At 42.6% G+C, this 20,667-nt stretch overlaps 1 protein-coding gene across 1 annotated transcript in view; it reads right to left on the bottom strand.

Annotated features, from left to right (window-relative positions):
* Nucleotides 1-8,540: 8,540 nt before the first annotated feature.
* Nucleotides 8,541-20,667, bottom strand: part of LOC135873002 (histone-lysine N-methyltransferase SETDB2-like) — a 96,299-nt gene continuing 84,172 nt past the window's right edge. The window contains exons 21-24 of the mRNA XM_065397461.1: nt 16,616-16,682; nt 14,160-14,282; nt 12,248-12,319; nt 8,541-9,350 (exon numbers count right to left, since the gene is read on the bottom strand). Of these exons, the coding sequence (XP_065253533.1) occupies nt 9,214-9,350; nt 12,248-12,319; nt 14,160-14,282; nt 16,616-16,682 (399 nt within the window). The 3' untranslated portion in view covers nt 8,541-9,213. The remainder of the gene's footprint in view (nt 9,351-12,247; nt 12,320-14,159; nt 14,283-16,615; nt 16,683-20,667) is intronic.

The raw sequence follows: 20,667 nt of genomic DNA, 5'->3' as shown, positions 1-20,667 counted from the left end.
GTATGCCTGGTTTTTATCATTATTGCTATTCCAAAGATTCTTTGGAATGTGATATTTTGCATTGTGGATTCTTCTTCTAAAGTAATGCATTTAAGTGCCTCAAAGAATTTATTTTGCAAGCCAAAAGCAAAACAAACAGTTCAGAGAAACAATGTGAATTATAGTACTATAAAAAGTTGGTTTGGGAGGGGCAGAGATGGAATGAAAGCAGTTTCCTTTAGAGGACAATCCATTCAAGTGTTAGTCAATAGTGTAGATTTTTCTATTGCTGTAAGACAGGAAAGAGAGTTGTAATTGGACTTAGCCCGGGTCTACACTACAAAATTACTTCAGTATAACAGCGTCACTCAGGCGTATGAATAATCCACACCCATAAGCAACGTTGTTATACTGACCTAAGCACCAGTGTAGACAGCACTATATTAGCAGGAAGAGCTCTCCCGCCAACGTAGCTGCCGCCTCTCGTGGAGGTGGAATTACTAAACTAACAGAAGAGCTTTCTCCCGGCAGCTTAGAGAGTCTACATCAAAATCACAATAGCACCACAGCTGTGCCGCTGTACATTTGTAGTGCAGACCTGCCCAGAGATTCCAGTTTATTTAGATCACTTGTGGCTTTGTCTTAGTTTTATTCCCTATCGGACAAATGTGTACCCCATTAACAGTTTGGGTCTTTCTTCCCACTCTAGTGGCTATTCTGCACAGAAAGTTTGAATCTGTTTCTGCCAAAAGTGTGCAAGTCCTTTAGTTCAAGCAATAGAGGCTCATGCTTTTAGATCTAGTGGGTCCTGGGTTCAAGCCCTGCTGATAACCCACCTCTGGGTTTTGTGATTCTCCTATGGATCGATGGGGAAAACCAATCAGTCTTTGGGGGAGAGGGGTAATTGGCTTGTCTTTGCTGCCTCCTGAATAAAGGCAGCCAGTCAGAGCTGCCCCATCTTTAGTTTTAACTGCTTTTAGTTTGGGGGGGGGGGGTTGAATATAATGGCATCAATATACGTTGTGGATGATACCAAGCTGGGAGGTATTTTAAGCGCATTGGAGTACAGGATTAGAATTCTAAATGATTTTGACAAACTGGAGAAATGGTCTGGAGTAAATAGGATGAAGTTCAATAAGGACAAATGCAAAGTACTATACTTGGGAAGGGATAATCAATTGCACTCATACAAAATGGGAAATGACTGCCTAGGATGGAGTACTGCAGAAAAGGATCTGGGGGCCATAGTGGATCACAAACTAATTATGAGTCAACAATGTAATACTATTGCACAAAAAGTGAACATCATTCTGAGATGTATTAGCAGGAACATTGTAAGTAAGACATAAGTAGTAATTCTTCCACTCTATTGAGCACTAATAAGGCCTCTGGTGGAGTATTGTGTCCAGTTCTGGGCACTACACTTCAGGAAAAATGTGGACAAATTGGAGAAAGTCCAGAGGAGAGCAACAAAAAATGATTTATGGTCTAGAAAACATAATTTATGAGAAGAGATTTAAAAAAAACTTGGGTTTGTTTAGTCTGGAGAAGAGACTGAGGGGCGACATAATAGTCTTTGAGTACATGAAAAGTGGTTAATAAGAGGAGGGTGATAAATTCTCCTTATCCACTGAGGACAGGACAAGAAGTAATGGGTTTATTTTGCAGCAAGGGATATTTAGGTTAGACATGAGGGGAAACTTCCTAACTGTCAGGGTAGTTAAGCACTGGAACAAACTAGGAAAGTTGAGGAATCTCTGTTGTTGAAGGGTTTTATGAACAGGTTAAACAAACACCTGTCAGGGATGATTTAGATAATATTTAATCCTGCCTCATTGCAGAGGACTGGACCAGATGACCTATTGAGGTCCCTTCCAGTCCTAGAGTCCTGGCTCTCTATGTCCCTTAAGCAAAATTTATGCCAGTATTGTCTTGCTTAAGCAAGAGCCATTCACATTCATGATAATTCATGTAGGTTGCTGGGAGCTGACTCAGTTCAACACATTCCACTTGGTTGCAGTATTGTACCTGGGGATTCTCTATTCTACTAAAGAATCTCTAATCTACTAGACCGCCCAACAGAAACTGAGCATTAGGATTAGCTATAGAAATGGTAGATGATGCATCATAGACAAAGGAAATGCAAGGACTGTACAAGATTATCACTAGCTCAAACTAACCTGATCCCATTTCATTCTTCCTTCCTAGCACTTCTGATTGCAAAAAAACAATGAATACATTAACATGAAATTGAGCTAAAGGATATTAAGATTAAAATGGTAATACACCTGTTGGAACAATTTGAGTTTGTTCTCTATGGTCTGAATTGCATCTGTTTGGCTGGTAGGGACTCCCTACTCCCATATTCAGTGGATTCTCACCATGCTTTCAAACTTCAGTACTTCACTTGATATAAAGAGCCACAAAGAAATGTCTTAAAAGTGAATGTAATAACCCCGTTCACCCCATGTGCCCCTTTCACACCATGATCTCAGAAGTGCTTTACAACCCATGAACTACTCTATGTATTACAGCATAAGGGAGGTAAACTAAAAATTATTATTTTTCAGATAGGAAAACTGAGACGCAATGATGTTTAGTGACTTGTCCAAGGTCAACTGCCCAGTCAGGAAGAGAGGAGGCTAGGCTATCTGGGATGTGCTGTAATCACTTGGAAATGCCCCTACTTAGCCTGTAAAAGAAACAGGAGAAAAGGTGGGTTTCTAGACTGAAATGGTGAGACCAAAATTCTAAATTTAAGGGAAACTCTAGCCATGAAAGTCAATGTTTGTATGAGGGGTGATTTCAGTTCAATTATTGTGCCCAGGTTTAGGCACCAATAGATGTTTGAGGGTGAGGCGTTGGCAAAGAAGACTTCTTCTCCACCAAATTTTGTATATACTTTGATTAGTTGAAGCTCTCATTAACTTCCTCTTTTCCCTGTGAGGTCAGAGCCCATCTTACTGCCACTGAAGTGTTGCCATCATCTTCAATGGGAGCAGAAATTGCTAACGCGCTAGAAAACCTCTACTCAAGCCAGGTGCCACGTCACTTGGGATGCTTCCTCTGATCTCTACATGAACACAGAACAAAGACATTCTTCTTCGAGGACGTGCTTATGTCCATTCCAGGGTAGGGGTGTGCTCACCCCGAGCACCGCCACCGGAAAGTTTTCCCCTCAGTGGTCTCCATTGTGCCGGCTCTGGTGTCCCCTTGAGTCATGCGCTCATAGCACCAGTATAAAAGACTCTGCCGACCCGCTGACACCTCAGTTCCTTCTTGGGTTGCTGGAACTATGACTCATTCTTGCTGTTGGAAGTACTCCACAGTCAATTTTTCTCTACTCTTATTGTATGTAGTTGATTGTACTTAACAACAGAAACTTAATTACTAACAAGGTTCCTAACTAAATAAATAACTAAATGGGGTTAACCTCCAGCACGGAGGCATTCCTCAGTCTGTGGGTTTCAAGCCTTGGGAATCTTGTTACAAGCCTATGCCTGTGCATCACCCCCATTCCAGCTGTCTCAAGTGTCTGGGGGAAGCTCGTGTGGGAGCGGTGCAAGATCTGTAGGGATTTGATTTGATGCACCAAGAAGAATAGAGATGCTAGACTCTGCTCTATACTCCTGGAGGCAGCACTCCGACCTCCATCTGAGCCGGGCCGCTCGGATTTGGCATCGAGTACCTCAGCCTAGGTAAGAAGTGCCCCGGCTTCACTTCAGGATGCCCGGTGCCATTCATCATCTCCAGCCCCAAGGCGAGACGCTCCAAACGCACCTAAGGAACCTCAGCACTGTCAGTCATCCCCGGTGCTGAAGAAGGATGTGCAGGTGAAAGAATCTAGGCACCATTCACCATCGCCTGTGCCTAGAAAGAAGCAAAGGAAGACCTACAGAGGCTGATCACCTACACTGAGGTTGGCGGGACAGAGAAACACTACCAATGTGTGACCCACGTCTGGCCACCCTGTGGCATTGACAACCTGTGCCGCACCATTGACTCCAGTCCTGGAACAGGAGCCGTTGAGTCCAGCGCCGAAAGACTCTCTGCCACGAGGGAGGCACCAGGCCCTACAACTCTGCCGGTACTTTCAATGCCAGAGGCATTTGTGGTGGCGAGGGACTTGTGCTACTGGTGCCAATGTCCCTGGTCATATGGGAGCTGTCAATAGTGGCACTGATGGGAAAGACTTCTGCAGGTACAAGGCCTCAGATAATGTTGAAGGGGAAACCAGCCATGATGGCACAACCCCAGTCCGCTCCCTCCTGGCACCGCTCACCAGCACTGGTTGGCACTGCTCCCCCTCAGTCCACACTTTCGAATTTCACTACACCATCATTTAACAGGCTAGAGACGATGCTGGGTTTTGCAGAGCAGTGCTACAATCTGCTTGTCAGTGAACTCTGAACCCTCCTGCTACATCTGCTTGTGAGTTACCGACATGGGAATGGACATGAGCAAGCACTCGAAGAAGAAAAAATGGTTACTAACCTCCCATAACTGTTGTTCTTAGAGATGATGTGTTCATGTCCATTCCAAACCCCCTCTTCCCCCATCCCTCTGTCAGAGTTAGCCGGCAAGAAGGAACAGAGGGATCGGCAGGCCCTACATACCAGTGTGACTCCAGTGGCCACCAGAGCTGACCTGACAGATACTACTGAGGGAAAAACTTTCCAGCAGTGGTGCTCTGGGAGAGCACACACCTACATTGGAATGGAAAGGAGCAACACATCTCGAGAACAAGAGTTACGGGTTAGTAACCATTTTTTCTGCCAGTGTTATGAGCCAGGTCCTCTGTATATTGCAGCCAGAAACTGGGCTCCAGAATCTCAGCTTCCCTTTAAAGTGTGTCTGTCTGTCTTATTCTGGCCTTATGGTTGTCCAGTACTCCTACCAGAAAGAAGATTCTGAGCTGGGCTGCGTGGACAATATTGCAGGAGCCAAGGCCTGGGGAACAGGCAGGCCCACCTGGAGAGCATAGACACTGAAAAACCTGTTCTTAAAAAAAAATCACATATTTACACCTGACTATTCAAATACGAGCTAGTTGTTAGTGTCAATAAGGAATATTTGATGGTGGTAGAATATTAGGAAGGGACAGGTATTAGTAATGGGTGATTCGATCATTATAAACATAGATAGCTGGGTTTGCAATGAGTGGGAGAACCGCATGGTGACTTGCCTGCCTGGTGTGAAGGTTGTGGATTTCTCCAGGCATTTAGATAGACTTATCTGAAGTGCTGGGGAGAAGCCGGTGGTCGTGGTACATGTAGGTACCAATGACATAGGGAAGGGTAGGAGAGATGTCCTGGAGGCCAGATTTCGGCTGCGAGGTAAGAGACTGAAGTGCAGAACCTCCATGGTAACATTCTCCGAAATGCTTCCAGTTCCACGCGCAGGGCCAGTTAGACAGGCAGAACTGCGGGGTCTCAATGCGTGCATGAGATGATGGTGTAGGGAGGAGGGATTTCGATTTATTAGGAACTGGGGAAACTTTTGGGAAAGGGAGAGCCTATACAGGAAAGGATGGGCTCCACCTAAACCAAAATGGAACCAGATTGCTGGCACTTAAAATTAAAAAGGTCGTAGAGCGTTTTTAAACTAAAGGCTGGGGGAAAGCCGACAGGTGCAGAGAAGCATGTGGTTCGGACAGAGACATCCCTTAGGGGAGGATCTATTAATAGAGATTCTCTATGTCCTAAGAAGGAGGAGAGGATGGAAGATGATAAAATACAGATAGGATCTGATGAGAAACAGTCAAATGAAAAAAAGTCCCATTCAATTACATCATGTAATGGCAGACAGCTAAAAAGTGACAAATTTTTAAATTGCTTATATGCCAATGCTAGAAGTCTAAATAATAAGATGGGTGAACTAGAGTACCTCGTATTAAATGAGGATATTGATATAATAGGCATCACAGAAACTTGTTGGAATGAGGATAATCAGTGGGACACAGTAATACTAAGGTACAAAATATATCGGAAGGACAGAACAGGTCGTGCTGGTGGGGGAGTGGCACTATATGTGAAAGAAAGTGTAGAATCAAATGAAGTAAAAATCTTAAATGAACCAAACTGTACCATAGAATCTCTATGGGTAATAATTCCATGCTCTAATAATAAGAATATAGCAGTAGGGATATATTACGGACCAGCATGGTGATAGTGACTGTGAAGCGGCAGTCACCCAACATTCTGTTTGCTTTTTTATCATTAAAAAAGGGATAGATAGTAAGGCAGAAAATATCATATTGCCTCTCTATAAATTCATGGTATGCCCATGTCTTGAATACTGTGTGTGCCCCATCTCAAAAAAGATATATTGGAATTGGAAAAGGTTCAGAAAAGGGCAACAAAAATGATTAGGGGTATGGAACGGCTTCCATATGAGGAGAGATTAATAAAACTGGGACTTTTCAGCTTGGAAAAGAGACGATTAAGGGGGTATGTGATAGAGGTCTATGAAATCATGACTGGTGTGGAGAAAGTAAATAAGGAAGTGTTATTTACTTCTCATAACACAAGAACTAGGGGTCACCAAATGAAATTAATAGGCAGCAGGTTTAAAACAAACAAAAGGAAGTATTTTTTCACACAACGCACAGTCAACCTGTGGAACTCCTTGCCAGAGGATGTTGTGAAAGCCCAGACTATAACAGGGTTCAAAAAAGAACTAGATAAATTCATGGAGGATAGGTCCATCAACGGCTATTAGCCAGGATGGGCAGGGATGGTGTCCTTAGCCTCTGTTTGCCAGAAGCTGGGAATGGGTGACAGGAGGTGGATCACTTGATGATTACCTGTTCTGTTCATTCCCTCTGGGGCACCTGGTATTGGCCCCTGTCCAGGATACTCGGCTAGATGGACCTTTGGTCTGATCCAGTATGGCCGTTCTTATGTAATAAACTGTGATTATGGCTAGTTACTCTCCATTGTTGGAATCAGGAGTAATTGACTGTTTCCTTAAGGGTTGCCTACAGTAAAAAAATCATTTTATTCCTGAGACAGAGGGTCTGGGCCCTCTGTCCACAATTTGTAGTTCATGATGACAAACCCTGCTTAGGGGTGTTTATTAATTGTACGTCTACACTTATAGAGGCATGTAGAGACACTGCATGCCCAGCTAGCATGGCTATAAATAGGGCCCTACCAAATTCATAGTCCATTTTGGTCAATTTCGTGGTCATAGGATTTTTAAAATTGTAAAATTCATGATTTCAGCTATTTAAATCTGAAATTTCAGTGTTGTAATTATAGGGTCCTGACCCAAAAAGGAGTTGTGGGGGGGAGTCACAAGGTTATTGTAGGGGGAGGGTGTGGTATTGCCACCCTTACTTCTATGCTGCTGCTGTCTGGGCGCTGCCTTCAGAGCTGGGCACCTGGCCAACAGCTGTCGCTCTCCATCAGCCCAGCTCTGAAGGCAGCGCAGAAGGGTACCAATACTGCGACCTCCCTAAAATAACCTTGCGACCCCTCCCCCCCCTGAAACTCCCTTTTGGGTCAGGACCTCCAATTTAAGAAATGTTGGCCTCCCCCGTGAAATCTGTGTAGTATAGGGTAGAAACACACAAAAGACCAGATGTCACAGTCTGTGACACGTTTTTCATGGCTGTGAATTTGGTCGGGTCCTAGGTATAAATAGCAGTGTAGATGGTGAGGCACAGCTTAGGTGAATAGAGTGCCCTACACGCCTGAACCCTAGGGTATAAACCCTACGTGCCTCTCTCTACCCAGCAGTGCTGCTCCCATCTACATTGCTACTTTTAGTAGAGTAGTGTGCTGCTACTGGAGCCATTCCCACTGCAGCAAAAGGCTCTGGCAGCGGGGAAATTAATTAAGCCTTTGAAAGGCCGCCATTAATCATTGTTCTTGGGTTTTCTGCCACCCAAATGGAAATCCTGACTAAAGTTAATTGTAGTTAATAAAACCTTGCCTTGCTGCATACGGACACATGAGGGACACTGAGGGAGAGGCATGTCTGAACATACAAGCTGACCCTGTGATAGGGACTTGAAAAGCAAGCCCTAGGGACAGCACAAGGGTGGCTGCTATCTGGACAGCAACTGTCACTGACAGGCAGACCAGAGTGGTCAGAAAGAGGGGTTGGAAAAGTCATATTTTGGCTGTCTACAGGCAACAAGTAGAGCTATGCAATAGAACTATTGATTTACACTAATGACAGAGTGCATTGTTAACTTTGTAAAATAGTAAGTGAAGTGTTAAATGCACTAAAATATACTTAGTTTAAGTGTAGTTTAATTTCATTTATTTCATAGTACAGCAGGAAAGGTTCTTTAGTATATTTAAGAATAATAAAATCTTAATATGAATCTCCTATTGTACTGTCTCTTCTGTTAGAGCTGAGCTATGAAGTATGACGAAACCAGGGGTTTTGTGAGAATCAGCAAGGCTGTGGATTAGCAGTGAGAACCTACAAAGCTGTACTGTAAACAGTATTTTGGTGCATAAACTGATTTTGTCACTAGTTTTCTTCAATACACAACTTTCTTTATAAAAACATTTTATTGTCAAGTTTTTCATTAACTTGCAATTTTGTAACTAAATGTACTGCTTTTCTGTATTCAAACAATTTTAATATAATAAGACAAAATAACACATGGAAGCCATAAATGTTCTTACTGCAGTATTTGACTCCCTAACTATTTTACATAGAATGATTTTTCAGAGGATGAGCACCAGCCAGCCTCAGGTGTTTGCAAGCAACTAATGGACACCACCTCTCACCATTGCAGTTAAAACAGAACTACTTAAACATTAACACACCGTAAATTGAGAAAATTTCATTTAAAAAAAAACCTTCTGCTTCTTCAAGTGCAAGTCTTGTTAAATTCCTCTTTGGAAAGCCTTAACAATTTTTAATAATGATTTTGTCTGCTATGATGAGCAGACATTGAATCACAGACATCACATGATAGGGGGCTGCCGCAACTGAAGTGATTTTAAAAAGTGGCTTGTGGAGTATTTAAAAAAAGCTTGTACGGAAGGTATTTAAATTTAAGTGTTTATCACTCCTTGAGACACAGTAAAAATTAAAAAGGAAAAGGACAAATAAAGTTATTGCAAAAGTGAGGTATAAAATATGAGTAAAACACCCAATTGTTTTTCTGTGCACCCCTATCTCTGAAAGTCACTTTTATACACTGACCAGATGCCGTTTCTGTCAGTAGAAAATCTTTAATATGGAAGTTGATATCAAGAGAAGTATTGGTTATTCAGACACTGAACTAGATGCACTAGCTATATTTTCCTGGAAAGGAATTACTTCTTTTAAATCTTGCAGTAGCTCAATCTGAGTATCCAGTCTTTTCCGGGTTTCCAGAAGCTCCTGAAGTTTTTCCTCTGTTCCTATAATAATAAATAAAAAAAAACATTTTTCACAGTAAAGAACATAAATATATGCACATTCAAATTATTAAAGCCACAGCTATCACTCTATTGCTAGAGTAAGAATTGTGACTTCACATTAAATCTCCATACCTTTCTCAAATAAAATTCCTTAGGCTAACTACTACTATGCTTGGTCTCTACCAAAAGGTGGAATTTTACTTCATTTGAGCAAAATTAGTTTAAGCACTGGAGTTATAGAATTGTGGAGGAGGGTGCGGGGGAATAATTTGTGCATCTGTTCCATCAGAAATTATTCTGTCATATCTGAAATTATAGTAACATATTGAGAGATTTAAATCAAGCCAGGTTTAAAAACGTGTTTTTTAGGTTATGAATATTTCAAGTTGCTAACACTGTACATGAGAATAATTGTTATATTTTCAGGATCCATTTGTTAGGGACTCAACTGCTGAGGCCACACATGCCATCTTTAAATATGTTAAATGCTTAAAACAGCTTCCTTTAAAACTTGGATTGTTTTGTAGATCTGAGGTTTTAAAAAACTGACATGTTTGAGGAAAGTCAGTTCAGTAACTTTGAATGTTTGAAGTTAGCAAATATATCTGTACCTCACAATACAACTGATACCTCTATTGTATAAAGTCCACTGCATCATTAAAAATACACTTTTTTTCAAAGGAACATGTACAAGGTGAAGGTACAATTGCAAATTCAACTTTAAAATGTCTGGAATGTAACTTCATTTTTCACTTGACACTGCTGTCATGTTATCTTTTGCATTTACATTTCCTTGACTAAAAGGGAAGGAAATACAGCAAATAAGTCACAGTGCACTCAGATTCATATTGATCTTTAATGGTAATAAATAAGTCAAGACTGGGTAGTCTTTCATGCATTTAAGGAAGCTGCTAAAGAAAGAGTCTCTAAGGGAAGTGCCCTGCATTAATAATGAACAGAAAAGTTCTTAGGAACATGCAAAGTGCCATGGTTAAGTGTTCACAACCTTAAAGTTACTGACCAGATTTTGTTCAGAACTTGAATTGATTTCCCCACCCCCATCAATGAGATCTACAAAAAGATAAACTTGAAGTTCCTAGCTTCAACCAAGTCAATTATGTCACACACAATAATTTCAATTTTAAGAAAGAGGTAGAGTGTTTTCTTATGCTTCCAAACCTCAAAAGTGGGAAAGTCATTTAGCTCAATTGGGGAAAAAATGTTTATGGCTGCTGGTTTTGAATTACTGGGTCTGACCAATTAGTTATGGGTAAAGATACCTGGTTAATTTAAAAGTCCTAAACTTTTTTTTTAAAAGGCACAAAATTTTTATTTATAGTCAGTGGTAGCCTAATATATATGACACTTGCAGTTTCCATTTACCTCAATGGGATTTATAGATACTCAGCCAGTAGCGTAGCCAGGGTTGCAGCCGAGGAGGAGGGGTGGAGAAAAAAGGCGCTGGTCCTTCAGTGGCATTTCGGCGGCCCTGCGCGTGCGCCGAAATGCCGCCGAAAGATGGAGCGGCGCATGTGCAGGGCCGCCCCGCTTCCCCATCCACACTGTTCCACCGGCCGCCCGGAGCCAGCCCACGGCCCCGTTCCGCCCGCCGCCTGGAGCGGCGGGAGGCGGGAGCCAGCCCGCGGTCCTGTTCCACTGGAGCGCTGGGAGCCAGCCCACGGCCCCGTTCCGCCGGCCGCCCGGAGCGCCGGGAGCCAGCCCGCGGCCCCGTTCCGCAGGTGCCACTTTTGGAGAATGTGATCAGGGGAAGTGGCCGCTTCCCCTGAACCCCGCTAGCTACGCTACTGTACTCAACCCTTCTGCAAATCAGGCCATCAAATTATTAAAGAGAGACTTGGCTGCTGCCCTAGGTCCGAGCTATGACTGAAAAATACTCCCTTCTGTGCAGTCAGATGTAGCTTGTATATTCTCATGACTTCCATGGCTGTTTCAGAATGCCATAAAGTCAACACTGAAGGACAAGCAGGGGAAAGGGCCAAATTTTCAAAGAGCAGCCTTCATTTGGATGCACATGCTCCAGCTCTAATTTCCAAAGCATCTATCATCTTGTTATCAAAGCACACTGGTATCAGTGCTCAGAAAGTTTGCAAGCAGGCATTTGCAAAGTTGTGCATGCACAAACAGAGACTTAGCAGAGACTCCTTTGAAAAATTTGGCCCAAAATCCACAACAGTGTATTCTCCCTTCTCCTTGATATGCTGTTTTCAAAACTGGTTGTTTCTGTAAACACATTAACAAATACACAACAGAAGGGGAACATATTCCTTCCAATACACTTCAGCTGCCTTCTCAACTATCTTCCTCTTAATTTCCCCCATTTTCATTCCTTTCCTTTCCCTCTGCTTTTTAGACTTCTTTCAAAGCATCTTACTGTTTGCACGACTTCTGAATAAGTACCATTTAAAGTGGGTGGAGCTCCCTGAACTACCTATTGCAATCACGGAAGGAGAAGAGCCTGTTTAAACTGTAAATCTGAAAGATATGAGTTCTGTCTAAAACGATTGGCTGAGTGGGGGCTCTTGGAGATATATAGGAGAAGAAACAATGCATTGGGAAATCCTGTGATATCAGCGCATCATGTAGGAGAGAGGCAGGGTCCGCTGAGTCAAGAAGTCATATGAGGTTCTTGATACTCAAATAGTTAAAACCATAGAAAACCCTCTTGTCCTGATTCAAATAAGACAGACAAACCTGTGCAATATTATGTTTCTAAGGATAGTGATGCCAATGATTTCACCTGGGCGTTCATACAACATTAAGAAAGCTTTGATTTTAAACTGATACTATACCATAACCATCAGAAGAATAACCTTAATTCTAATAACTACTCCTTTGGGAGGGTTACTTTATATAGTAGCATATATATATTTACATACCTGAATGAACATTTGTAAGTATATTTTCAAACAGGCTACAGTCAAAAAGTGATATTACTGTTTCCTCGTATTCTAGGGGTTGAAAAAAAAGTTGATTTACTGTTACATGTTAACATAGAACTTAAAAATTGCCCAATGGTAACTACCCATCTGTACACTACACCAGTTGTTTCAGTTATGAGGCTTTTAAGCTCAGAAAGCTAGAATGCTGGGAAAAATACTAATTTCCCTTCTGCCATTTTATACCAAGGAAGAAGTGTCAATTTCACAATTTTACTTCACTAATTTCCTATGGAAAATAAAATATAAATGGGATCCTCATTATGTTTTACATACAGTCTACACCCCTTTAATAGGGATCCATTTAAATGGGAGCTGTTTGTCTGGTAACCAAGTTCATGTAATGTATTTAATAAATTTTAAAATCTAGTTATTGGTCACCTCTGGGACCATGTGCCAGATGATAGAAGTGGCTGGAAGCCACTTTAATTGCTATTTGCAAATCATATGACATGAAAGTGCCCAGTCGAAGACGCTAATAAATTGTTTACATTTCTAAATGCATGAAGTGACTTTGTAGCATCCTTAAATAGTGTTTATTAACATAATATCATTAAATTAAGCTTTAGTGCCAGGTTTTCTCTCAGTAAAACACAGATAATGCTTACACACCTCACATGGGTGTTCACAGGATTATTTAATTCATGTTTACAAGGTGCTGTGAGATTCTAAGATGTGAATAAGTATTTTTTTTTATTACTTCTGGCAACTTTTGCTATGCAAAAACCTCTTCTCTTATTTGGGAGATTTAGTTAATTGGGTTATTTCTCTTTCCTTAACAGTGTTGACTACATTAATATCCTTCATCCCCAAAAGGATATAGCAGTAGACTATTTTGAAAACTGAGAAGGCTAATCCCACAGAGTGAAATTTGAAATTCTCTTTAATGTTGCTTTGTCCATAAGATTATTAAGCTGGGTTGACTGCTTCAAGAACAGTGTTTTGTACAAGTACTGTAGCTATATCAGAACCCCCAATATATTTTAAATTAATGTTAATCTAAATAATCTATTACAAGACTCAATGCATTCTTATGCAGTTTTTTTCATATACTGTATAGATTGCTCATCCCTCTGTGATGAACTAAAACACAACCCCAGTCCAGATAAAATCTTCACAACCCTTCAAACACTCTTTTCTTAAAATGCTTGGTACATCTTGCAGCATCCCTGGGATCTGGCAGACTAAGCTGTGTGTATATGTTGGGGGAAGGGGCTTGTTTAACAAAGTCCCGACTTGAGGCGCTTTCACAGAGAATGACTTGTTAACAGCTCCTTGCCCCCAACACCCTACTGAAGTAGTATAGCAAAGGAAGCCAGAGATGGTCTCTTAGGTAACCAACACCCAAACCATTTAGGGCTCTAAAAAGGTGAAAATGACCCCGAGTTAAAGGTACCAAGAATTAAATGGCTCAGCTCAGGCCTGGTCTACACTACGACTTTAATTCGGATTTAGCTGCTTTAATTCGAATTAACGCTTGACCCGTCCACACAACAAAGCCATTTAATTTGAATTAAAGAGCCCTTTAATTCGATTTCTGTACTCCTCCTCGACGAGAGGAGTAGCGTCAAAATCGGTATTGTTAATCCGAATTAAGGTTAGTGTGGCCGCAATTCGATGTTATTGGCAATTAGAGGTTATTGGCTACCCACAATGCAACGCTCTGGAAATCGATGTTACTACGGTAGCTTGGACGCACACCACCGAATTAATGGTGCCTAGTGTGGCCGAATACATTCGAATTTATAAAATCGGTTTCCTAAATTCGAATTATATAAATTCGGATTAATCCTGTAGTGTAGACATACCCTCAGAATCTGTCCGAAGCAGAGTTCCTATTTGTTCACAGTACCTGTTTCTGAAGTGTTGTCATCCATCAGTTTTTCCTTTGCAAGGTGAAGTGTGTCTAGCATTTCTTTAAATATGCCATCCAGAAGTCCAGCCTGCTTGCACTTCCTAAGAAAGTCTATTCTTGCTGTTAAAATATAGAACACACACTTCTACTGAAATTGTGTCTCAGCACAGATACTGTAGTTCATTGTATCTCAAAGTCCTTTACACTAATTGTAGCAGCTCCTATTCGCGCTCTCCTAAATGTGACTGAACATGGCTAAACTAGTGGTTCTAATTCTACCTCCTCAACCCTTTCAGATGAGGCACTGAAAGGGTCAGAAGCCAATAGGCACAGTGCCAGTAATAAACCCCTCTCAATTCCAGGCAGGCAAAGTGTGTCACCACAATCCTTCATTAGATTCATATTCCTTCATGAATCTCTCAGTCTGGTAAATCAGATAGCTTTCACTACCTCCTCTCTTAATGCTGCTGCATGGTTTGATCAGGAAGGGGGAGAAATCGTTCTAATAAGGAACAATTTGAACAGGATTTGGCTGAAGAATAGTATCCGTTCCTGAACATGGATCTCCCAAATGACACAGCAATTCACTTGCCTTATTGCAGCTCCACTTTATATGGCAACTTTGCGGCTGTTGGAAAACTAGGAAAATATATGTACCCATTTTTTTCTCCCAGTCTGTCTCAGGACAGTCTTCAATTATGCTAAAATAAATGGGCTGTTTGAAAGGAGGGACATGTGTACACTTTGTATTAAAGTGTGAACCTCCTTTGTGTTGAAAAAAGATAAACTGTCTCTTTATTTGAAGGGTTTGAGTAAAGACCTCAGGAGAAGGTATAACAAATCCCATTATTAAAGCATGGGTCCTCGATTAAAAGGGCTGCTGAGCACACCTGGGCAACTTTGGGGAACACACCAAAACCAAAAAATTACTCTTCACTCTGGGTTTGTTTCTTTCGCAGGACATTTTCATGAAAACAGGCTGTTTTTACAGGATTATTAGTTCCTGCAGTTTCCCCCCCCGACTTCAAATCAGGATCTTAGGTTTTGACATCAGTTAGTTATTGTGAAGAGGATTATGAGGATGCAGCTCTAAGAATTAGGACTGCAGGTGAAGAATAAATTACAGGAGCAAGTGTCAGAGTTAAAAAACTAATTTATATATAATTTTGTTATTGATGGGACATTGCGAGAAAGAAAGTACAGCTCTGTTTATACCAGATATCCTATAATATATAAATAAAATGTTCCAGCATTTTCTATGAGGGTCTTCTGCTCGTTGAAGTACAGTTGTAGCAGTAATACAGAGTGGTATAATTTTTTTAAAAAATACATGGTAATGTATTTCAAGCACACTGAATTTAGCCACCATACACTGTAGGTAAATGCCACTTTTGCCTCTTTAATACAAACTCTCTCATTATTTGGAAGAGTAATCCCAATGGGTAATTACAACAATGCTTTTTGTGCAGTATAAAACATTGGAAAGGAACGCTACCTACTAAGCAGGCTGCTCGACAACTTGCTTTACTACAGAAAGATGCAATTACAACAGATAAATCAAATAAAACACACACGTTACAATGCATTTTATAATACATTCACTATTCAAAGACTGTGCTTCCCTTTGAGGTAATAACTGCATGGTGGCCTAAAACATTTTGAGGGGCAGGTTATCAATCAGCAGTAACTAGAAACATCTTTGAATAGTTTTTGTACTGAAATGGGCTTGACAGCCTCTCACCTGTACTCTTAACTGGCTACTGGCCTCGTCTCCACATCTTCCTAGCCACAACTAAGGGGATGTTCATAAATTAGGTAACACATTTTTTTGGTGACTTTCAAGACCCACCTACCCCTTTGTAACACTCTAACAAATGCAGAATTAAGCATGTGTTCTATAACTTATGAATATCCTCTACAATGGTTACCTCAACTTCTGGCCCCACTAACCCATGTCACACCAGCCTTCTCAATAACTCTGCTGCCTGTTCCTCCTTCCCCTTTAAAGGAGGCTAATGTTAATTTTCCAGCTAAGAGTAAATTTCCTTTCTAAATGTAATCTCATTTCATATCTGGAGGGAGGGGAGGGGGCAGAAGCTTAGCCATCCATGTTTGCTGTGGGCCTACGGATGAGGAGTTCTGAGACCAGCAGCCACTCAGGGTAAAGGGATTATATAACCACTGGGGAATAATTGACTCTTATTGGATAATAATGGCCCTCAGCCTTAGCAGTGGGATTTGCTTCCTGCACAATTATTTTGAAATCACACAGCTGTTCTGCAAATCAGAACCCCACTCTCTTGCCAGCGCACAGAGAATTGGCCGACTGAGAAAAAAAGGAAAAGTAAAGCTGTGATTCAGCTGCTAGGAAGTGACCTGACCTCACACTGGCCATTTCAGTACAATTTATTATAGCATCAAATCGTGGTGGTAATATTAATTATTTGTCAAACCTTTGTGTTTGTTATGTTTTTTCCTTAAAAGTCGTAAACTATTTTCTGCTGCTGTCTCTTCTGTGCTCTGTTGAAAACAAAACAAAACATGGTACGTTTATACCAGTAGGGACGTTTACTGCTTAGAGGAAAGAAAACAACTATTTCCACATTTACTGAGGTTATGTCTACACAACCGACCTTACAGCGGCACAGCTGTATCGCTGCGCTACGCCGGCAGGAGAGAGCGCTCCCCAAACCACCCCCAACAAGCAGCGGTAGCTATGCTGGCAGGAGCGTGTCTCCCGCCAACATAGCGCTGTCCACACCGCCACTTTTATTGGTGAAAGTTATGTTGGTCAGGGTGGTTTTTTTCCACACCCCTGGCCGACGAAAGGTTTGCCAACAACAGTGCTAGGGTACACAAAGCCTGAGAGAGAAAAACAGCCAGTATTAAAATAGTTATACCCAGTTTTTCAAAAAGTCATTCATTCTGTTTGTTTACAGTCAATTAAAAAGTAAACAACTAAAGAAAGACAAGAAAAATAATCTGACTAAAAAAACCCCCCTCTAAACTGAACACCACCCTTTTCTATTGTTAGTGTTCTGTTCTCTCTGAATAACCAAAATAAACCCATACCGATATGATCTGTATGTGAATTTATAACGCGCTGTGCTGGTATAATAGACGTGCCATTCTAACATTTAATCCACACATCCATAGAAGTGGATAAGTTGTTAGAAAGGCACGAAGCTGTTGGAAAAATTTTTTACACTTTGGACTATTCCAGATCATGGAGGTGTTTCTGGTTAGTCCTGTGACAAGTGATTTACGTTGAATTAACTAAATGCATATGGAGCCCTTCTACGTCTTATCTCCTGTGTCTGTATTCATTTCGGAAGTACTCTAACGTGGGAGAACTGCGGAAGCAGCGCTGCATGCATATTGGGCCAAATTCATCCCTGGAGTAATTCCACTGTTTTGTAGCCCAGCATCGCCTACATTTCTGAACGTCTGGGCTGCTGCCCTCCTCTGTGCAGCTCATGGAGGGAGATCAAAGTCTTGGTGCAGCGTGCATTGGCCACACCCCCTCTGTTCCTGCTTGCTGCCACATTCTCTTAGGGTGACCAGACAGCAAGTGTGAAAAATTGGGACGAGGGAGAGGGGGTAATAGGAGCCTATATAAGAAACATATATATAAAATCGGGACATCTGGTCACTCTACATTCTCTGCCTCCATGGCAGTGTGTGGATGGTGGTTCTGTTCCTCCCGCCTATTTTCTTCTTTTCAGGGTTCTGTTTGGCTATTTTTAGGGCAGTGGTGAGCAGTGTTCTCCCTCTCTAGCCTTTCCCTCCTCCCTGGGCCTGTTCCCAGTTGGGTGACATAACCCATCCTGAGCCTCCGCTGTGGTGCCTCCCTGCTGGCTCCTCTGCTCCTCTCAGGCATGGTAGAGCAGCCTAAAAAGCACCAAATCAAATCTAAATGGTGCTCCACCTGTGAGACAGCCTTCCTGGGCTTGGCCGATGGTAAGTTGTACCCAGCCTTCTGTTCCTAACTCGGTCAGGTCCCAGGGTTATGAGTCAGACAGGTATGCAGGGTACCGCACGCACCAGAGCAGCTGCAACTCCGATGTGGGGAAAACGGACCAGGAGTCTCTGGGCACAGCAGCAAGAGGCTCTGAAGATGAGGAGGACCCTAACCAGCCAATTCGGGGGTAAGTCCCAAAGGGCCCCTTTGTGGGGCCACAAATTCCCCCCCCCTTCTCCTCCAAATCTTAAAGTGGGTCCTGAGTGCCCAGGGAAAAGAAGCAGGGCTCATAAACAGCCATCTTCTTTCCTAATTCAACTAGTAGGACTCTGGCATTGTATCCCCTCCTCCCCTCCCTAGGGGAATCGGACCAATCGGGGGAGGACTCAAAGAGAGCTCTCTTGAGAGGGCTTCAGTCCCTTAGGAAGGCTAGCCACAAAAGGACCAGCAAAGCCTCAACAGAGCTCATACGCTCTCAAAGTGTGCAAAAAAAGTTAAGAAATCAAAGAAAGGAAAAGAGAGGAAGAAAAAGCACAAAAGATCCAGGAGCTACAAATCCTGACTCATCTTCCTCCTTCGCTGAGGATGGTGAATTGTTGGACTCCGACACCAAATGGGACCAGGGAAACCAAAGATCTCCCCCCCCCCCCCCTCCCCCCCCCCCCGCCCTGCAAAATTTGAGGCCATATGCAGCAAGGTTGTCTCCACTATTCAGATTCAACCCGAACAGACTCCCACAAGTAAGCCTCAGAATAAATTTCTCCCCTCAAAATCGTCCCTGGAGCTGCGATTCCCCTACACTCCTCCTTTGAGGAAGTGATCAGGGATGAATGGGATAAACCCAATGAGGGCATTCACATTAACAAAAATGACCTCAGGTTCTATAAGATTCAGGAACCAAAGGACCCTATTCAGAAATACCAAAGGTTGACACCTCTGTAGCATCCCAAGTAAAATATATGGTCACCCCCTCAGAAGGGGAGTCCGATCGTAAGAACCCCACGGATAGAAAGATGAGGCCACTCTCAAAAAAGACTTTGAGGCCTCAGCCCCCTCAAGGCTTCCCTACCAGCCACCAGCTTTGCAAGGACATCTCTCTCCTGGCTGGAAGATCTCAGGACCCGTAAGGGTAGAGATCACCCTGACTTTGGCTCTATTTTAAAGAGTTTTCCCAGCAACAACATTTGTAGGTGACGCCTCAATGGATGCAATGAGATTCTCAGCCAGAGCCATGTTCAGTAACCAGGTGCCACCTATGGCTCTGACCTGGAAGGCTGATACCCACTCAAAGCAGGTTTCTATGACCTGCCAAGTTTACAGACTTCCTTCTTTTTTGGGAAAAGCTAGATGAAGTAGTGTCAGACAGCGTGGCAAAATCCAAACAGTCTCTCCCGATGCCACGTAATGGCTTCAGGAGAGAGTATAGACTGGCCCTCAGACAGAGATGCTCCTTTTAGCCTTCATCCTCACAGAAATACTAACGAAGGGAAAGCAGGTTCTCCAAAGGAAAGCCACAGAACCGAGGTTTGAGGTGAAAGTTCAGAGGGAATCCCACCCCTCCCAAAGCTTCTTTACATAGGCCTCTGTCCAGAGCTGAAACTAGGGGGTAGAATTTCCCATTTCCTGGAGGAATGGGTTGTATCAATCACAGACAAGTGAGTTAGGGATATTCCCTCGAGCTATGGGCTCTACCTCATCTGTTCCCCATCCAGTCCCCCATCTCCAACAACCCTGGAAAGCACAGTCTGATCCAGAATGAGATATCTCATCTTTTAGATATAGGCATGATAGAGAGCATCTCCTCAGAAGAAAGATTCTCAGGGTTCTATTATTCCATCTTCTTCATTGTTCGACAGCGCACAGGGGCAATCCAAGCCATTCTCAACCTCAAAAGGCAACAAGTGGATGAAGAAAATGAAGTTTTGGATGGAGACCCTGGCCTCTACTTTGTCATCCCTGTTCCAGAGGGATCTTCTGACTTCAATGGATCTGGTGGATGCATACCTCCATATTCCTATCAGACTGTGTCACCACAGATTTCTAAGGTTTGCTTATGGCAGGTAGCATTATCAATACTGGCCGTTCCCGTTCGGCCTGTCCTTGACCCCCAGGGTCCTTACAAAGATGGTGGTGGTAATCGTACCCAGACTCAGGTCACAGAGTGTCTACACGTATCCTCTCCTGGACCACATCTTGAGCAAAGCTCCATCCCTGGCAACAGAGCATGGGGCCACGTCCCTGATGCTGAATCCCCTGCAAGCATACCGCTTTGTTATCAATGTCAAGAAAAGCTCCTTGACTCTGTCCACAAAAATAAGTCACCTGGGCGTGTACATAGAGAGTTTAACAACAAAGATCTACCCATCACTAGAGACAGTGCTTTCCACATTGTTCTGGAGCTGCAAGAGGCCCACCAGAGCACTGGGCCTTCAACTGTGAGGCCTCCTAGTGTCATGCACAGAGGTCACTCCATGGGAACAATCACACATCAGGCGCCATCACAGCTTCATCTTAAAGGTGTGTGACCGCTTCCCATAACACTGG

This window comes from Emys orbicularis, chromosome 1 (assembly GCF_028017835.1).
Source record: "Emys orbicularis isolate rEmyOrb1 chromosome 1, rEmyOrb1.hap1, whole genome shotgun sequence".
NCBI lineage: Eukaryota > Metazoa > Chordata > Testudines > Emydidae > Emys > Emys orbicularis.
Note: the sequence above shows the minus strand (reverse complement) of the source record. Positions and strands in the feature narration are given on the sequence as shown.